Source organism: Olea europaea, chromosome 1 (genome assembly GCF_002742605.1).
Source record: "Olea europaea var. sylvestris chromosome 1, O_europaea_v1, whole genome shotgun sequence".
Taxonomy (NCBI): domain Eukaryota; kingdom Viridiplantae; phylum Streptophyta; class Magnoliopsida; order Lamiales; family Oleaceae; genus Olea; species Olea europaea.
Genome location: NC_036237.1, coordinates 31,456,676 through 31,476,640, shown reverse-complemented (window position 1 = coordinate 31,476,640; position 19,965 = coordinate 31,456,676). Strand labels below are relative to the sequence as shown.

Genomic DNA, 19,965 nt, shown 5'->3' with positions numbered 1-19,965 from the left:
GTTGAATTGACATAAAGTCGATAAGTCACATCAAATAGCCTCATGGAGACGTCAAATCAATTTAAACCTTAGGTGCAGGACAAATCTTAAATTGGCAGCGGATCTTCTAACCGGGGTCCACTTGATCTCGACCTCAGAGGTGAGATATTTTGGCAGATCAGTAGTAGGAATCGATATACCACTTCGGAGAAGTTTCGGGAGGGTCGTTTTCAGGTCGGAGTAAATGGTGCTGCGTAGGGTCTACTTGATCTCGGCCTCCGTGGTGAGATGGCACTTCGGTGTCGAGGGGCGAATAATCGAGGCGTAATAGTGGTCCCCCAAATCCGGGAATGAATATTTATATTATGCGTGGATTTGTTTTCCTGACCAGGCCGCGAGTCATGGGACCTTTTGGGGATCGATTCGTCGCAGCAGCCGAGGTTAGGATAATCAAAAAATTAAATAAAAAACAAAATAAGGAAACAAAACAAAATTGAGAAATTGTTCATCTTTCTTCCCCATACCGTCCCACTCCTCACCCGACGCCATCCGAAAGCCACAACACTTCATGACCAGCATTCACGGCTGCCGGTAATCCAATTTTATGTGTCTTTTACGTTTCTTTTTGCTGAATTCTTTATAAATTTGATTATTAAAGTCACAGAAAGAGAAAGATAGCGAGCTCAAAATAATTAAGAGAGATATTATAGAGCTTTAATTCAATTTTCTCTAGTAAAAACGACACTACGGTAGAGTAACAGATTTAGATAAAATTGATGTCAATTTGATTAAGTTGATTTTGAACAGAAAATTAGAAATACAAAAATCATATTTTGTGGTTTGAACTAAATTAACTAGTTAACAAATTTATTTAGAAAAAATAAAATAATTTTGCTTATTTAAAATAAATAAATTAAAAAAATTAAGAAGATTCTGTTCTTGGCCTAGAACCACAACCAAACCGTACCCGTTAGTTCTTGATTCAAATACCCGTTCGAGTATTTAATTTGAGAAGAATCGTTGGGTTCGATTCAGTTCGGTTCGGTTCGGGTTCGATTCGGGAGTTTTGTCCAGCCCTACGTGTAAATGTGCTGATTACAAGTACATTTTCGAAAGATTCTTTATTTGAAAATTGAAATGAAGCTCGAGTTACAAAAATGCAAATTAAAGTAGAATATCAAATTTCATTCTAATCGAGCCATATAATCTCATAGACGGTCCTACTCACTCCTTGGCATCTCTAGAGCATTCATCTCGATCACTATTTCATCAGTTGAATTCGATAGCTCCCTCTTTGCCGCAGTAGGATCGATCACTACTCAAGTGAATGCCTCGTCTACCACCCGATTCACTCACAGGAAGTTGTGAATACCCATTGTCACTACAACAACTGCGACTTGCATAGGAAATGAGTAGTTCAGCATACAATCCAAAATTTTCCATCAATTTTTCTAGACTGCGAATGCACATTCTATAACATTCTGACATGATAAGCGTCGGTAGTTAAACCTTTCACATGCATTTCAAAATCTATGCAAATGATATAATATGTTTGATTCTTTGTGGGGTGCCATATACCCTGAACAATGTGCGGATCCTCAGTCAACAAGGTAAATTTGTCGTCGGTGGGCTAAGGGAAGTAAATGTTTGGGCTATGGATAGCCCAAGCTAAGATCCGAGCATCGTGCGTATTGCCAGTTGTCCTAGGTAGCACAAAGGTAAAGCATAAATCAAAGTCGCATGTGGCCAACTTATAGTTATTCCACGTATTCCTCCCTGCGAAATGAACAAACGGTCAGGTGCACACGGCCGGAACCGACGGTCAAGTTAGGTTTGGGTGGTCGGAACAATGCCCAGGGGCTACACAAATTAATCAATAAAGGGGGAGGATAATATATAAACTTGTTATGGAATGCTATGTATTGAGAGTTTCATTTTTCTTTTTTCTCCTTTGCCTCTTGCCAAACCTTGGGTATTTATAGGTGGTATGAACCGCTGGATGTGGAATTCGTGTGTACATCTGACGGTATGAAGCGTCTGCTCATAGGCGTCAATCAGCCGCGCTTGTAGAGTGGGCGGACAGTTTGTTTCCCCCGAGTTGAATTGACATAAAGTCGATAAGTCACATCAAATAGCCTCATGGAGACGTCAAATCAATTTAAACCTTAGGTGCAGGACAAATCTTAAATTGGCAGCGGATCTTCTAACCGGGGTCCACTTGATCTCGACCTCAGAGGTGAGATATTTTGGCAGATCAGTAGTAGGAATCGATATACCACTTCGGAGAAGTTTCGGGAGGGTCGTTTTCAGGTCGGAGTAAATGGTGCTGCGTAGGGTCTACTTGATCTCGGCCTCCGTGGTGAGATGGCACTTCGGTGTCGAGGGGCGAATAATCGAGGCGTAATAGTGGTCCCCCAAATCCGGGAATGAATATTTATATTATGCGTGGATTTGTTTTCCTGACCAGGCCGCGAGTCATGGGACCTTTTGGGGATCGATTCGTCGCAGCAGCCGAGGTTAGGATAATAGGCAGATGCGGGGCATTCGCGTCAGGTGCGTCCCAGCTTTGTGAAGTTGGAGAAAAAGCTCATCTGCTGTCGATGCGCTGACAGAACAGGTCGACGCGTGGGGATAGCTGAAACTTTGTAAAGCATGGGAGGAAATGCAGCGTCCGAGGCGATGACCCAATGGGGCGTTCGCGTCAGGTGCGTCCAAACTTTGTAAAGTTGGAGGAAGAACTCATCTCGCACCGATGCGTTGACGGAAAAAGGTCGACGCATGGCTGAAACTTTGTAAAGCATGGGAGGAAACGCAGCGTCCGAGGCGATAAGCCAATGGAGCGTTCGCGTCAGGTGCGTGATAGGGATGTAGCCGAGCCGAGCCGGCTCGCGAGCCGAAACTTAATTTCGAAAGCAACTTTAGACTTTTAAAGGTCTTGTCAAATAAGCCTTCAGGAGTTGCACATATGAGATTAACACAATGTTTGGACGCTTCTTCGAATGTCATCTTTTCTTACTTCTAAATTTTACCCAAATTTGTTGAATTATATTTTTCTTACTGAATTATAAATGTAGGGGCTTGCAAAATATTGATAATGTAATTACATGTATAGCCCTTGTTTGAGCTCCTTTTTGGGGAAAAATAGTTTTTTGAATAGTTATTTTTTGGTGATGTGTGGTTAAAATGTAATAAAAAATTTCATTAATGTAAAAATTATTATGTTGAATATGAATTTTGAAAAAATAAATTTTAAAAAAAGGGGTCCAAATAAGGGCATAAATAAGTCCCTATTTGACGCTCATTAAAATTATAATTCGTTTTTCTCATTTTCTTATCAACAAACACTCTCCAGTAAAATAATGTTACACATAATTTCAATTTTTTTTTAAACACACATTCTTCAACAATTGCTATTTCAAAATATATTTTTCCAAACCTGGCAAGGACTAAATAAAACATATTACTCCAAGAAAAATGTGAGTCTGTGTTTTTGCCTCATGCACCATTTCAAAAAAGGGTAATTAGCACATAAGGTCCATATCTCTCAATATTATTATGCAAACGTCATTATTTTTTGACATTTTCGTCCTAATTATACCTTTAATTTTGCAAATCAATTTTTATCTTAGTTGTCCAAAAAAAATCAATTTGACCTTATTTTAAAGATAATGATAATTTTAAAAGAGAGAATATAATTTTATAAATTTCGAATAAAATAATCAAAAAATTAAATAAAAAACAAAATAAGGAAACAAAACAAAATTGAGAAATTGTTCATCTTTCTTCCCCATACCGTCCCACCCCTCACCCGACGCCATCCGAAAGCCACAACACTTCATGACCAGCATTCACGGCTGCCACACGGCTGAAATTCCAAATTCTTCCCACACACACTTCGCCAACATTTCATCCCATGGAACCTTCCATTGATAGCAGGTGACTAGACCACAAATTAAGGTGACCCATTTGTGCACAGTCCACTTCCTCGAAGAAAAAATCTACAATATATTGGTCCGATTTTCCTACATTGCTCGATCCCCTCAATTGTGGGTTGTTGGTGGCTTTTATTCCAAGTTTGGGCTATGGATTTTTGTTGATTTACAATTGCTTCGTTGAGGACGAGAGCTGTATTTTTTTAATTCAAATCAGAGAGATGAGTTCCTTCTTGTGGCGAGACCTCCAATTGCATCGTCCGGGAAGAGACCACCAATTTATCAATCTTTCTTTACCGGTGATGTGGTCACTTTTTGCATATCCTTGAGGTATTCTTCACGGAGACTCAACGTGACTGCTCATCACGTTGGTCATAGAGTCCTCGGGTTAAGGGGGTTATCGTAGGCGGAGTTAAAATTGTACACGAATAAAATATTTCGTGTACAATTTTTTTGAATCAAATAAATTTAAAAAATACATTTTTTAAAGAAAAATAATTAATTTAAAAACTTACAACATCCTATGTTTGGATATGCTGCAACTCTTCGGCCATTATACTATCAACATGTTCTTGAACACGTAATTCTGCACATTCCCAATCCTTCAAACATATCAAAGCCTCCAATATATCTTCTTTTAGTCTTGATCGTTCATTTGATAAAATTCGACCACCTAAACTGAATGCAGCCTCCGATGCTACCGTAGACATCGGAGGTGTTAGTAGATCACGTTCAATTTTTGATACAATTGGATATTGCCTTTCGTTACATCTCCACCAATTTAAAAGACTAAATTCTTGTAATTCGTGCGGTTGCAACACGCTACGAACATCCACGCACATATACCTAGCTAACTCAGAAGGAATTTCAAAATTTGTACCACCAATATTGATCGCTCTAGATGTTGATGAGCTAGAACTAGAACTAAATTAAGGAGCACTTGTATTGCTATCTAAATAATTCCATAAATTTTCGGGATTTGTTGAAATATTTCTTGAAAAAGAACTTTGGAAAGTAGAACTACGCTGACCTTCCTTTTCAGCATAATAATTATACATTTCACATAAAAAAAATTCTATATGCACGTGTGATAAAAATCTGATATCCCCTTTACAGTAGTTTTTGTGCCAGTTAAATTAAGTCGAGGGTCCATTACTGAAGCTAAAAGAAATAAAGAAGGCAACTCTTCCTAGTATTTACAAAATTTTAACTCCATAGAGCGGACTACATCAGCAAAAAGTGGCAAATTTCTATTTTATGAAATGCTTGTGAAATGTAGAAAAAATGTTGTAAAACAAGAGAAGATGTAGGGTTATAAACACCGCTACATTCCTTTGTAGCATCGAAAAAAGGTTGTAAAATTTTTTTCACATAAAATGCAATAGTCCATGCCCAATCTTCCAAATTATGTTCGGGTCCGAGTGTATGCCTACTATTATAATATAGTGAAATCACTTTATCGTAATTTTCACACGAATGTAACATAAGATATGTAGAGTTCCACCTGTGTGTTACATCAGTGGCAAATGATTTCTCCTGTAATCCATACTCTGTACACAAACTATTAAATGCTTGTTTTCTTGCTGGTGACACAGTAATAAAATTTATTGCTTGTTTAATTTTATCTAAAGGTGAACTTATATGTTCTAATCCAGCTTTTACAATCAAATTAATAATATGACATACGCAACGTTGATGAAAAAATAAATTTCCAAATACGGGATTAAGATCAGCAATAAATCTTTCAATAACAACTTTGTTCACTGCAACATTATTCAAAGTAAAACTTCGAACCATATCTTGTATACCATATTCCTGTATGATATATTTTAAAACCATGTATATATTAGTGGTATTATGGGGAAATTCTACACATCTGAATGCAATAATTCTTTTATGTAGAAGTCACAGGTGATCAATATAATGAGCCGTAGCAGCAATATAACCTTTTCTATTACAACCAGTCCATAAATCAGAAGTAAACGATATAACACTATTAAAACTTTTTAGACCTTCAATAGTAATTTGTTTTCTTCTGTTATATAATTTTATGCTATCCAAACGAAGAGTATTTCTAGAATAAGAAGAATACCTCGGTTGGAGATATTTCTGCACGAGTCGGGTAAAGTGTATTGAGTCTATCATCGTAAGCGGCATCTCTGCTGCAGCCACGTATGCAGTCATTCCTTCACGAAATCTTTCCTGTGAACATACAAAGGTGGAAAGAGTAGAATTAGAACCTCCAAACACTAGTTCGGTTTGTTTCGAGTCGAGATCGGCTGGTTTTGCTTTGCAACTCCTCAATACGTGTCTATTCAAATGCGTTGTGCTCGAGCCAGGCTTCCAACTAAGTTCTTTGCCACAATAATTGCAACATACTTTCCAAATATCTACTCCATCTTGAACACCAATTTTTTTCGTGTCATATGTTGCCAACAGTCCGATGATTCTTTTTTTGACCTTTTTGTCTCGAGTACTTGAACTTCTTCCTCTTCAATATCCTCCAAATTAATTGGAACATTTTCACATGCATCGTAGTTAGATGGAGTACTCGAACTACCGCCAAACTGATTGACTTCATCACTTGTAAAATCCATAATAACTAGTATAATAAAAAATACTGAATATTAGACTGTAAAGTGAAAGAAATTGAATATATTAATTGTTATATGAGAAGTGAGAAAGAAGAAATTGAAACTTGAATCTGAATCTATGATATAGAAATAATGCGAATTAAAATCGATAGCAAAGTGATTTAAAACTTCAAAAATCATCTCGTATTTATAGATAAAAAAACCCGCATTATTTTTCAAATTTGAATTTCAAAAAGATAACATTGTAGTGTACCAATACGAAAAAAGGCAGCTATAGCTGCCTGTGACCTGCTGCCGTGCAGCAGTTAAAATATTTTTTTAAAATTTTTTTCTTTAATTTGCTCCGGCCGAGCATTTTTGTCACGGGCCATTTTTGGCCTGTGACACGAGCCGGCCTCTTATTTTGAGGCTCGGCTCGAGCCTAGGCTCGATCCCTACGAGCCACGAGCCGGGCGGGCTTGGGCTTTTCCCGAGCCGAGCCACGAGCCGCCCGAGCCTTTTTGACACCCCTAGGTGCGTCCAAGCTTTGTAAAGTTGGAGGAGGAGCTCATCCGAGGCGACCCAAATGTCCAATGATTTGACAACTGTTGCGTGTTTCCAAGTTGACAGTTGGGTGCCATGCTCATTCTCCTAAAAGGCTGCTGCGGCTAGTAATTATTATTGACGGCTGGTTGTAATCGAGGTGACGCGTTTCAATTTAGCGTGAAGGTCACAGCGACATCTTGGGCGTAGATCAAATCTGGCGTTTCATTTCAACGGCCCGGATTGAGGATGCGACGAACGGCTTAGATTGATCGCATTTGAATTCAACGGTGGAGATTGGACTTGTTTTTCCTATAAAAGGAGGACTTTGGGGTTTTCTCAGACTTTCTACCTTTGCAAGACTAAAATCACAATTTGCTCTCAAATTTCCGGCGATTTCCGGTGTTTTGCAAGCAACTCCGGCGAGAAAGAACGATACTTCCGACGATCCTACACCATTTCCGGCTAGGAAAAACTTCCAAACCCGTAAGTTTCAGCACCCATTTGGACTTTAAAAAATTTCTTAACAAATGGCCTCGGAAGGGAGTTCTGGTTTGGGAAGGGGCTTAGAAATAGTGAGGGTGGACGAGCCATTGTGGCGACCTCCTCAAAAATAGCTGGGGCAATAATGGGGGGTAGAACATATGGAAATGACCAGATAGCCCCCAGATACTTCTGTGCATTGGGGGCGTCGGACTACCCATCAAAATTAAGAGAGGCCGACCTGGGTAGACTTAGGACAGAATATAGGATCCCAGACAGTGTAGACTTGATCCTCCCTGAGTCGAAAGAGAGAGCCTGTTACCCAAGGCCGGGCTGTGTGGCCATTAGTGAGGCGATCCTTAGGGTCGGACTTAGGCTGCCTATCCACCCATTCTTTAGGTTGATGCTTAGGTCTTATGGGCTAGCCCCGACGCAGCTCAATCCAAACTCCTGGAGCCAGATGGTGGGCTCCTGGATGTTGTGGAAAGAGGCGTCATTAGGGGTGGAGATGCCCCTTTTCGTTTTCCAGACCCTCTATATACCCAAGGTTACTGCCGGAGGAGATAAGATCCGGGGTTGGTACTACCTTACGTCATGGGGTTCCCACACTCCATTCGTGATCGATCTGCCGAGCTCCATCAAGGAATGGAAGAGCTCATGGTGCTGGGCAGTGGGGCGATGGGACACAATGGAGGGGGACCCCCTGGCGCCTCTTACAGTCCCGGCGAAGTTTTCAACACTTAGTGAGAATAGTAGTTGCTCCTTTTATTTTCTCTTCGGTTCGACTTGTGTCTAACGGTTATGTTTCCTTTCGTAGGTTCTCTTCCTCGGTGCGAGCTATCAACAGAGGACTTCGACACTATCTGTGTCATTTATCAGCTGCCTCAGAAAAAGAGGTCCTACCACAGGCTGATCCGGAAGAACATCCATTTCATCACTCACGACTTAATGGCGTCTCAAGGTAATAGGACCGAAGCCCATACTTTTTTATTCCAAACTCCCTAGAGTTGTACTAATTCCTTATTTGTTCATTTGCAGATGACTTCAACTAGAAGCTGCCAGTACGTCCCGACTTCAAGACCATCCAGAAAATGATGGCTGAGGCACGGGCACTGAAGGCCTCCTCCTCTTCGTATAAGAAGTAAATGGAGGAGCTGGTGGAGGCCAGTAAGAGGCTCCAGCCTCCGACGAAGGAGTAGGTTCGGGAGGACCCGGAGGCTGACCTTCGAAGGAAGGGCAAGAAAAGTGCCGTCCCTCCCAGACGCCCAACTGTGGCGAGGCCACCCGCAGTTTTGAGGCAGACAACTATTCCCACGGGGGCGGCCCTCTCGGAGAGAAGCCCCGCTCCAGCAGAGCCTGTCGCTGCCCCGGACACAGCACCCCTTGCTGCCGTACCCATTGAACAAGTTCCGGGGCAGCAGAGGAGAAAAAGGCCCGCTCCACCAAAGAGGTTGATTTCCTGGGCACCAATCAAGAGGAGCCCGTAAGGGAGGTGTTGGAGGCTCTTCCTCCAGAGACAGCTGCTGTGGCGGTGGTCCACAGCAAATATTGGACCGAAGAGTGGAGGGACCACACCGCCTCCTGCACGGCCGAAGATTTGGTGGCGGCGAACAGCGCCTGCGTAGCCCTGGCACTAAGCACAAGCATCCAGCTCGAGGGCTTGGTGAAGGATCTAAACTCCAAGAGGGAGGACCTCGCCAAGCGCCTCGAGGAGGCGATGCATTATGGGGATGCTGTGCGAGCGGCCCAGGCCAAAGCCACCAAGGCAGAGGAGGGGAAGAAAGCTGCTGAGGTCCAGCTTACTACTGCGCAAGCAGAGGTGGAGCGGTTGAAGAAAGAGCTCTACGAAGTGGAGTGCCAAGTGGCTGCTGTGACTCGGTGACTTGACCACGCTAACGAGCACCACAAGCTCGCCACCGATGCTCTGGAGGCCTCTAACAGAGAAAAGGTAGAGCTGAAGCAGCAGACAGAGGCCCAGTTAGAGGAGATCGCCTTTTTGAAGGAGGAATTGAAGTCTGCGGGGGAGGTGGCAGTCCAGAATTTTATTGACCACTTCGAAGACCATCCCCTTTACAACGACTTTGCCAACTTCTGGGCCTCGTGGAGTGCCCAAAGCCTACTGGGTCGACTGAAGGAGGTGCATCCTACTCTGGACATCTCTCAACTGGAGGCAGAGTTTGGGGGACCAACTGGGGGTCGGCCTGATAAAGTTATTGAGGAGGCTCCAGAGGCCCAGGAGGCGGCCAGTGCTGAAATTCCTCCTACAGACTAGGGTTTCCTTTTTATCTTGTAATGGCTTCGGCCCCCAATGTACTTTAATTTTGTGAAATGGAATGAAAAATTTTTGTTAAGTCTTTTGGCTTCTGCTTCTTTGTATTCCTTTTGTTTTATACTTGTATGAATGACAAACATTAGACTAATTGCCTCGCGACAACGATCGATTAACAATTGTGAACCAGTCCGCTTAAGCAAACATAAGTCCAAACACTTAAGTGAGCAGGAAGTGATTCCTAACTTCAACTTCTTAATAATCTGAGGTCAGACCAATTGGGGAAACATGAGGAACCGCTTGGTAATCAGCTAATAATTGACGATCGGATCGCTCAAATGAACTTTCCGAAGAACTGAGGAAGCTATTCCCTAGCTGATATGGTTTGGAACTGGAAATTCATTACTAAGATAAATTACACCACCCTTTACAAAGGCGATTCCATCACTTAAGAAACTTTACAACCGAGATCAGATCGGAACAACCGATTCGCTATGACACCTTAGGATTAGATCGGAACAGTCTTATCACTGGTAGTATTTTCTCAAGTGCTCGATATTCCACTTGTGAGGTAGCATCCTTCCTGACATATCTTCGATCTCGTAGGTACCAGGTCGGGATTCCCCTCGAATGCGGTAAGGGCCTTCCCAGTTCGGGCCGAAAACTCCCGACCCTGTTGGTTTTGAAGATTGGAAAACTCTTTTGAGGACGAGGTCGCCCGCGGAGAGTTCTGTTTCTGACCTTGGAGTTGTAAAAGTGGGTCATCTTGCGATGATATTTTGCCAAGGTCATTTGGGAAGTATCTCTCTTTTCCTCAAGGAGGTGCAGTTCACTTTTTCGTGCCTCGTCGTTGTTGATCTCATTGAAATGTATCCGTCGATGTGATGGGACCCCAACTTCGATCGGACTCATTGCTTCGGCTCCGTAGGTCATGAAAAATGGGGATTCGCCGGTTACAGTCCGGCAAGTCGTTCTGATGGCCCAGAGGACGTGGGGGAGTTCGTCAACCCAGGCGCCTTTCGAGGCATCCAGTTTCCTTTTCAGGGTGTGCTTGATAGTCTTGTTTACTGCTTCAACCTGTCCATTTGCCTGGGGGTGATGCGGAGTCGGGAAGTCCTTCTTTATGCCCAGTTTGTCGCATAAGTCTCGCATTTTCCTATTGTCGAACTGCCGCCCATTATCAGAGACAATGGAGTGGGGGATGCCGAATCTACAAATGACGTTTTTCCAAATGAACTTCGTAGTATTGGCCTCGGTGATTCGGGTAAGGGGTTCTGCCTCGACTCACTTAGTGAAGTAGTCGATGGCGACAATGGCGAAAGTTGCGCTTTCCCTCCCTTTTGGGAGTGAACCAATGAAGTCGATGCCCCACTTGGCGAATGGCCAAGGGCTGGTCACTACAGAGAGGCTCTGAGCAGGCTGTTTTTGCACGTTAGAGAAACGTTGGCACTTGTCACATTTCTGGACAAATTGGCAAGCATCCCTTTTCAGGGTTGGCCAGAAGTAGCCTTGAGGAGAACCTTGTGTGCCAGAGCCGTCCCTCCGGAGTGATTTCCGCAGATCCCTTCATGTATCTCTCTGAGTATGTATGTGGCCTCTTCGCCGCCCACACATCGAAGAAGGGGCGAAGCGAAGCCTCTCTTGTAAAGGGTGTCTTCTTGAAGGACGAAGTGTGCAGCCCTTCTTCTTAATTTTCTTGCTTCGCCTCTGGAAGCAGGCAGTGTTTGTTCCTTCAGATACGCGATTATGGGCTGCATCCACAATGGGGTGCCTTCTATCCACAGTAACTCTTCGCCTTCGAAGGTGCAGGGCTTCGATAAGTGCTCAATGGGGACGATGTTTAGAAGCTCTAAGTCCATGCTGCTGGCTAACTTTGAGAGGGCATCTTCATGGGCATTTTCTAGACGGGGGACTTGAGTTAGTTCGAAACTTTCGAAATGGGGAATTATGTCCAGAACCAGCTTCAAGTACGCAAGCATGTTACCATCTTTGGCTGCGAAATCCCCATTTACCTGATTTACTACGAGCTGAGAATCACTGCTTGCTAGGAGCTTCCTGACCTGCATTTCCTTAGCGAGCCTTAGACCTGCCAGAAGGGCCTCATATTCGGCCGCGTTGTTCGAGGCTCTGAAGCCGAATCTTATCACATAATTTAGCAAATGGCCTTCCGGGCTCTCCAACACGATTCCTGCCCCCGCGCCAGCCTCTCCTGAAGACCCATCTACAAACAATTTCCATGTGGGGGGCTCGGTCGGTTCCATTATGGCCTCCATTTCTGGGGTTTTGGTAAACTCGACCATAAAATCGGCAAAGGCCTGGCCCTTGATAGCATGTCTAGGTCGGAACGTGAGATCGAACTCGCTGAGCTCGATAGCCCATTTCAGCAGGCGTCCCGACGCGTCCGTTTTCTGCATCACTTGCCTTAAAGGGAAATTGGTGAGGACTTGTATTGAGTGGGCTTGGAAATATGGCCTCAGCTTTCTTGAGGCTGTGATAAGTGTGAGTGCCAGTTTTTCCATGTCGGAGTAGCGTGTTTCAGCTGGGAGAAGTGCTTTGCTGATGCAATACACCGGCAATTGACGCTCATTTTCTTCCCTGGTTAGGACCGCGCTGACTGCCACGTCTGAAACTGCTAGATACAGCAACAGAGATTCATCCGCCTGGGGTTTCGACAGGAGGGGTGCTTCCCCGAGGTGTTTCTTCAGAGACTCGAAGGCTTCTTGGCACTCCGAAGTCCATTGAAATCTCTTCCTTGCTTCAATACATTGAAGAAAGGTAAGCTTTTATCAGTGGCTCTGGAGATGAAGCGGCTGAGTGCGGCTATCCGGCCATTGAGACTTTGGACCTCCTTCGGTTTCTGAGGTGACCTCATTTCTAGTAAGGCCGCTACCTTTGCCGGATTTGCCTCAATTCCTCTCTGATTTACAATGTATCCCAAGAACTAGCCTGATGCCACTCCGAAAGTGCACCTGATGGGGTTCAGCTTCATGTTATACTTTTTGAGTATCTGAAAAGTTTGGTCAATGTGACTCACGTGTTCGGCCGCCTGGAGACTTTTGACCAACATGTCGTCCACGTAGACCTCCATGGTTTTGCCAATGAGTTCGGCAAACATCATGTTGACTAATCTCTGGTATGTGGCCCCGGCATTTTTCAATCCGAAGGGCATAACTTTGTAGCAATACAGCCCCCTGTCCGTAATGAATGATGTAGCTTCCTCATCAGGTCGGAACATGGGTATCTGGTTGTACCCTGAGTACGCATCCATGAAACTAAGTAGTTCATGCCCAGCAGTGGAGTCCACCAGTTGATCAATTCTTGGAAGTGGGAAGCTGTCCTTGGGACACGCCTTATTCAGGTTTGTGAAGTCCACACAGACCCTCCACTTCCCGCTGGACTTTTTCGCAAGAACTGGGTTGAATATCCACCTCGGATATATGGCCTCTCTGATGAAACCACTGCGGCTAAGTTTACTTACTTCGTCTTTCAGCGCCTTGTACCATTCCGGGTTCAAGGCACGCCTCTTCTGTCTATGGGGGGCATAGGAGGGGTTGATGTTAAGGTGATGACAACTGATCCTAGGATCTATTCCCACCATATCTTCATGTTTCTATGCGAAGACATCCAGGTTTTCTTTCAAGAATCGTATCATCTCAATTTTTGCTTCAGGTGATAATGACTTCCCTATGCGCAAGACTTGATTGGGGTCTTCTGGATTGACTGGGAAAGTTTCGAGTTCTTCCATGGGGGTCGCATTTGGTTCATAATCGATTATTCGGGGGTCTAACTCATAAAGAGGGTGTCCTTGTTCAGGGGCCTCTTCCATGACGACATCTTCCTCTTGTTCAGAGGTATGCCCTTGTTCAGGGGCGTCGAGCATTTCCACGTCCGTACCGACTTCAGCGGGTACTTCGGCTAGGATTACATTGACAGTTCGGGGCTCAGATTTACGCAGCGAGTTTAGGTAGCATGCCCTGGAACCCATCTGATCACCCCGGACTGTTGCAATCCCATGTTCAGTTGGGAATTTCATGCACAGATAGTGAATGGACGTCACAACCCAAAGATCTTTTAGAGCGGGTCTGCCCAATACTCCATGATAAGCCGACCTATGATCTACCACCAGAAATTCCATGAAATGCTGGGCGACCAGGGGGGCCGAACCCATTTCCACAGGCAGGGTGATCCGCCCTCGTGGGATGATGCTGTCCCCAGTGAATCCGAACAGTGGGTCGGTCATGGGGATTAACCCATGTTCAATTTGAATTTTGTCAAAAGTGGAGTCGAACAATATGTTCACGGAACTGCCATTGTCAATGAGCATACGTTTCAATCCATTTCTAGCCACTACGGCTCTTACAACCAAAGCGTCGCAATGGGGATGGTGAACTCCCTCTGAGTCTTCCTGGGAGAAGGTGATTGGGGCCATCTTGTTTGCTGATTTCGATTCGTCGACAATGTAGGTGATCATCGGGGGATCCTTAGCTTCTCTTGTATAATTTCTCTGGGCATTCCTAGTATTGCCACCGACATGGGGTCCCCCAATGATGGTATCGATTTCCCTAATGACCTGACCTCCAGCGAATTGGGCTTGGTTCCCTTGCCTGGATTGGCCTCGGTTTCTCGATTCTCTTCTGCGAGGAGATTGTTCCTGGTGAACTCTTCTTCCCCTCCTCGGGGAGGTGGATCTGTGGGGGTGCTCGTTTCTGCTGGAATTGTGGGGGTTGCTTCGATCAGGGCGCCGATTGGCATCACGACACTCGCTGGTGTCATGCCCGTATAGTTGATGGAAAGTACAAAATCTTGCTCCTGCCAAGGGCCTATTTGGCCTCTTTTTCTTCTTCTTGTTGTTGTCAGTTCTTCCAGATGGTCCTGCCTCAGCGGGTGCGTTATCATATGCCAACACCGGCACTACGTTCCATGTGGCGGAAGCTAGGGCCTGTCCTGATGTGGGAGCTATGGTATGCCCTGCTTGGGTCCATTGCTGAGTAAGAAGGTGCGCTGCGGGGCCTCGACCTACCTGCCTCTGTGGGGGAGGGAGTCCCTGCGCGACACGGTTGCGATGATCAATCATTTCTTCATTAACAATTTCCACTCTCATCATCTCCACCAGCTCGTCGTATGTGGAGGGATTTTTGCTGCGCATGTCCCTCCAAAACAAAGTGTTCATGTTGACACCACCTTTCAGGGCTGAAAGGGCTTCCCTGTCAGTGATCTGCTCGCAGTAAGTAATTTCGTCTGTAAACCTGGTGAGATAGCTTTTCAGCGTCTCTCCAGGGGCCTGCCTCATGTCTTGCAGGTGTTGAATTGGCGCCTCTCCTTCCCTGCGTGAGAGGTACTGGTTCAAAAATGCTTTCTTCAAGTCTGACCAACTTCTGATGCTTAGGGGAGGAAGCCTGCTATACCACACCTCGGTGGCTCCGCCTAGTGTTAAATGGAAGGCTCTGCACTTTAGAGCAGGTGAGGCTCCCCTAAAACTCATTTGTGTCATATACTTTGTGAGGTGCTTCTCCGGATCCCCTTTTCCCTCATACTTGGGGATCTTAGGGGGCATGAAGTTAGTTGGCATTGGAAGTTTCGAATTTCCCTTGAGAAAGGGAGGTTATCGTCGTCGTCGTCAACCTCATAAGATCGACAGGGCCCCTCTGTTCCTTCATCATCTTGGATGTCTTGGGGTGGAGGAGATGCTTCTCCCCGGCTCCCCCAATCGACTAAGTTTCTCCTCTCCCTCCTATTTCTAGGAGGAGGGGGAACATGCTCTTCTTCGCGGTTCGACCGGACCGACCCTTTTGCCGGGCGGACCCTGTTGCTAGGATCGTTCCCTATCCGGTTGAAGACGCTCACTGACCTCTGGTCATCGTGTTCATGAGGAAAGTTGTCCCCCAAGAGTGGTTCTGATGGATGACTCTCTTGCACATAAGATGTCGCTTTGGTGTTCCCCTCTCTTTCGAGAGGACGTTCTGTGTGCCGGTTCATGTGGCCTCGAGAGTGAGACAAAGGGATTTCCTGTACCGGATAAGATCCTTGGGGCCTCTGGTGTCCCTGGGCTTGCATGAGAAGTTCCCGCATCGCCATATTCTGAGCTGCTATGTCTCTCATACCCGCAGCTATCTGGGCCATTCTTTCAGTGAGTATGGCTGTTCTTTCGCCTCGTCGACGTCGGTGATGCGGTCTCTGATGAGTAACATTGTTATGGAGTACCTCTTCTTCAGAGGCCTCTCTCATGGGATTGTCTTCACGGCTGTAGCTCATCCTATCTCTTTTTTCAAGGGTAGTAAGAACTTGGATTGTAATTCGACTTTGTTCTTTTTTCAAGAATGCCCCATTTTCAGGGTTAGTCGCCGATTTTCCGGTGTCTTCTCCGATGGGGAAGGCAAAACTTCAAATGGGAAGTGAGTTTCCCACAGACGGCGCCAAACTGTTGACCTCCAAAAATGGCTCCTCCACGTGACCAACTTATAGCTATTCCACGTATTCCTCCCTGCGAAATGAACAAACGGTCAGGCGCACACGGCCGGAACCGACGGGGGTGGTGGCGGCCGTATACAATCCGACGGTCAAGTCAGGTTTGGGTGGTCGAAACAGTGCCCAGGGGCTACACAAATTAATCAATAAAGGGGGAGGAGAATATATAAACTTGTTATGGAATGCTATGTATTGAGAGTTTCATTTTTCATTTTTCTCCTTTGCCTCTTGTCAAACCTTGGGTATTTATAGGTGGTATGAACCGCTGGATGTGGAACGCGTGTGTACATCTGACGGTATGAAGCGTCTGCTTATAGGCGTCAATCGGCCGCGCTTGTAGAGTGGGCGGACATTTTGTTTCCCCCGAGTTGAATTGACATAAGTTGATAAGTCACATCAAATAGCCTCATGGAGACGTCAAATCAATTTAAGCCTTAGGTCCAGGACAAATCTTAAATTGGCGGCGGATCTTCTAACCTGGGTCCACTTGATCTCGACCTCGGAGGTGAGATGCTTCGGCAGATCAGTAGTAGGAATCAATATATCACTTCGGAGAAGTTTCGGGAGGGTTGTTTTCAGGTCGGAGTAAATGGTGCTGCGTAGGGTCTACTTGATCTCGGCCTCGGTGGTGAGATGGCACTTCGGTATCGAGGCGTAACGGTAAGTGTTCGTGGAGTGTTAGGGTTGGATGGGGAAGGAGAAGGATTAATTCTCTCTCTCTTTTTTCTTTCTTTTGATTATTTTATGGACAATGTTACACGTATCAAATTCTTTACCAAATTTTTTACATACTACTCACAACAGGAGTGGGGATCACGGGCTGGCATTTCTAAATTCACATGGGGCCCGCTATACATTGTAAGAGGAGAAAACCATTCGACATCCACATTATGTACAAATGGAATTTTCCTTATTTTATTGGAGATATATAAAGTTATAATTTTTCCTTTTTAAAATAATCAAAATTTGATCAAATTAACCTTTTTGGGTAAACTAATGGAGAAATTGACAGAAAATGGATGGAAGGACTGTTTGCGCAATCAAATGTATAATTAAGGCGAAAATATCAAAAAATAAAATATACAAATGTTTCGCACAATAATAGTAAAAGATAGGAACATTATATACTAATTACCCATAATAATAGTAATAATAATATCTTGATGATTAGGATGGTTATCAACTATTATCATCGACAGTGTCGTGACGTTGTTAAAAACCACCGACATGTTCCAATCCCTAATGAAAATAAATTGATATTTGGAACTATTGTCATCGTGACTATTTGAACCATTTACAATGACATATTAATAAACTGATCTAAAAATTTATTTATCATTTATATAAGTTGTATATGTAATTTATAATTTTAAAATATTGTGGCCCTATTAAAACCCCATTGTTCTCTCATTAAAATGAAATATATGACCGTTATCCATTTCATCAAATCATATTTAATTTTTTATTTCTTGTGTGGGGTTCATAACTATTATATTTTTCATTTTCATTTTTACAATAATGTGGCTCAAATAGGAGCTGAATGTTATCGTCCATACATTATATTGATGTATTTTGTTATTTACTAAAACAAAACAGAAAACAAATATAGAGATGGTCTCATTCTTGATTTTTGTTATCTATTTATTTATTTTTCAAGATGCTGGTCATGGTTGGGATACTACCAATTTTGACATTTCTTCATTAGAAAATTGAGTTTAATTAAATTCATATTTTAAGGTAATTAATTAAATTCATCAACACATTCTAAGCAATTATAATAGATATCTTGTAAATTATTAGTTTCTTATATTAATTTCCACACTAATCTTGAAATCATTAAAGAAATTGGACATGACATGTCAAGATATCAAACGACAAATAAAATGTCCATTACAATCCTAACACCTGCTAATACTATTATTCTCGGACAAAATTTTCGACTGTTACTTTATTATTTACAGTCGCACGCTTGACTCTTCTACACCGTGTTTCCCCTCTCTCATTGATGTGTAGGGTTTTAATAAACACTGTCTTGACAAACTCACACCATCGAAGATACCCATTATAGAATTCATAAAAATCTTATCTTTCTTGTATCTTCTTGAGCTGGGCTTGAGCTCACAGAAGAGAGCAAAATCCTAGCTTATTTTGACTTGATTATGGTGGGGCCATATAGTTTGCTCGGCCATCCTAGCTTTCTTAGCTGAAATCTCGGAAGTAATGAACCAATTTTCACTGATATAGGTAGGTTAATGCTTATGCGAATACCCACTTTGTTTTTCCTCAAGCTTGCAAATCTTTGGTTTACTTAATTTTGAACTGTAGAAATGGGGAATTGAATTGGGTTTACTTCATTTTATGCGTTCCTTTTGTTCAGAGGTCAATTTATTATTATTATTATTATTATTATTATTATTATTTTTAAATTAGTAATGATTATGTACTCTTTATAGTTGAGAGAGAATAGGGGAGGAAATGGAAGGGAAGGAGCACGGGTTGATGCTGGCTTGTGTAATTTCGGCGACGCTTTTCTCTGTTCTGGGTTCTGCTTCTTTCACCATACTGTGGCTGGTGAACTGGAGGCCATGGCGGATATATAGGTGATGATTCTTTTTCAATCTGATTATCTCTACATTTTCTGTTTATATATGGAAAGGGTGCTTGAGGTCTCTTTCATCTATTTCTATATGAAAGCAAAACTAAGGATGACAATGTCATGCTAAAGAATCTTAAATAACCTCAAACTGTACAATAAATGCCACAGCGTGAAATGACCAACATGGATAGGATGAATGGGGACTTCTAACTTAATGCGGTTGTGAAATGAGACGAGGGTTGATATAAAGCAATTGATGTGTTCTTGAAATGGTTAATAAGATTTTGAAGTATTTGTTGAGTGTAAAACCCAGTAAATAGTCCCGATGAAGCAGGAGAGAACGACAATTTAAGGAAATTGCCTGTTTCTGTTAGGCATTATTTTAGCAAGTGATTCATAGGGGAAAAAGGTTGAATCAGTTGTGTTAATATTAGAATCGTACATGCCTATGTTACGATTCCCATCAATTCGATACCTTTTTGATGTCTTTGGTGAGAACATTCTCCATTTGTGAAGAGAAGTGCCAAATTTAGTTTATCTAACAAATAATTATCAGTATTATTTCTCATTTTCCGTTAATCATTTCGCAACTTATGATGGTACGTCTTCTGCATGCTCGTCAGTAACTAATGCTAGTTAGAAAAGGGAAATATGGAAACAGAGGAGAAATCCAGCAGGTCGTAATATTTCAAACAGACCTTGTGGCAGCATTGAGAAGAAAAGTTGAAATTGCATTGGAAAATAATTCTTTGCTAGTGTTTTCATTGCTACCAACATTATAAGGGGTGGAGCAATGCTTTAATAATCCTCGAAATATATTTGGAATGGATACTTGATGTTTCTTAATATATTTTAAATGTTTGTTTCCCTCATTTGCCTAAGTGAGATTAATGAAAATTGCCGTAGTTTTTTTACCTCACCAGTTTTGCCTTTACAATTCAATTTCTCAAAGGACCGACATGCCTGAGTTAAAAAGCCATCCTCATTGCTGTGGCTTTTCTTTTCTTTCTGGTTAATTATTTACTTTTTCCAACCATTTTGGTCTGGAAACATGTGAGGAAACCAAAGGTCAAGATTGCCCAATATTGTTTTCTTACTAAGAGAGTTCGCTCTCTCTCTCTCTCT

The 19,965-nt window shown here is 43.1% G+C and overlaps 1 protein-coding gene across 1 annotated transcript; it reads right to left on the bottom strand.

Annotated features, from left to right (window-relative positions):
• Positions 1-11,063: 11,063 nt before the first annotated feature.
• On the bottom strand, positions 11,064-13,812 carry LOC111407412. Its single transcript, XM_023036867.1, has 6 exons — positions 13,674-13,812; positions 13,402-13,499; positions 12,726-13,305; positions 12,361-12,534; positions 11,480-12,267; positions 11,064-11,198 (listed from the first exon to the last, which is right to left on the bottom strand). The coding sequence occupies exons 1-6, from the start codon at positions 13,810-13,812 to the stop codon at positions 11,064-11,066; spliced, it is 1,914 nt and encodes a 637-aa protein (XP_022892635.1).
• Between the last annotated feature and the right edge of the window lie 6,153 nt (positions 13,813-19,965).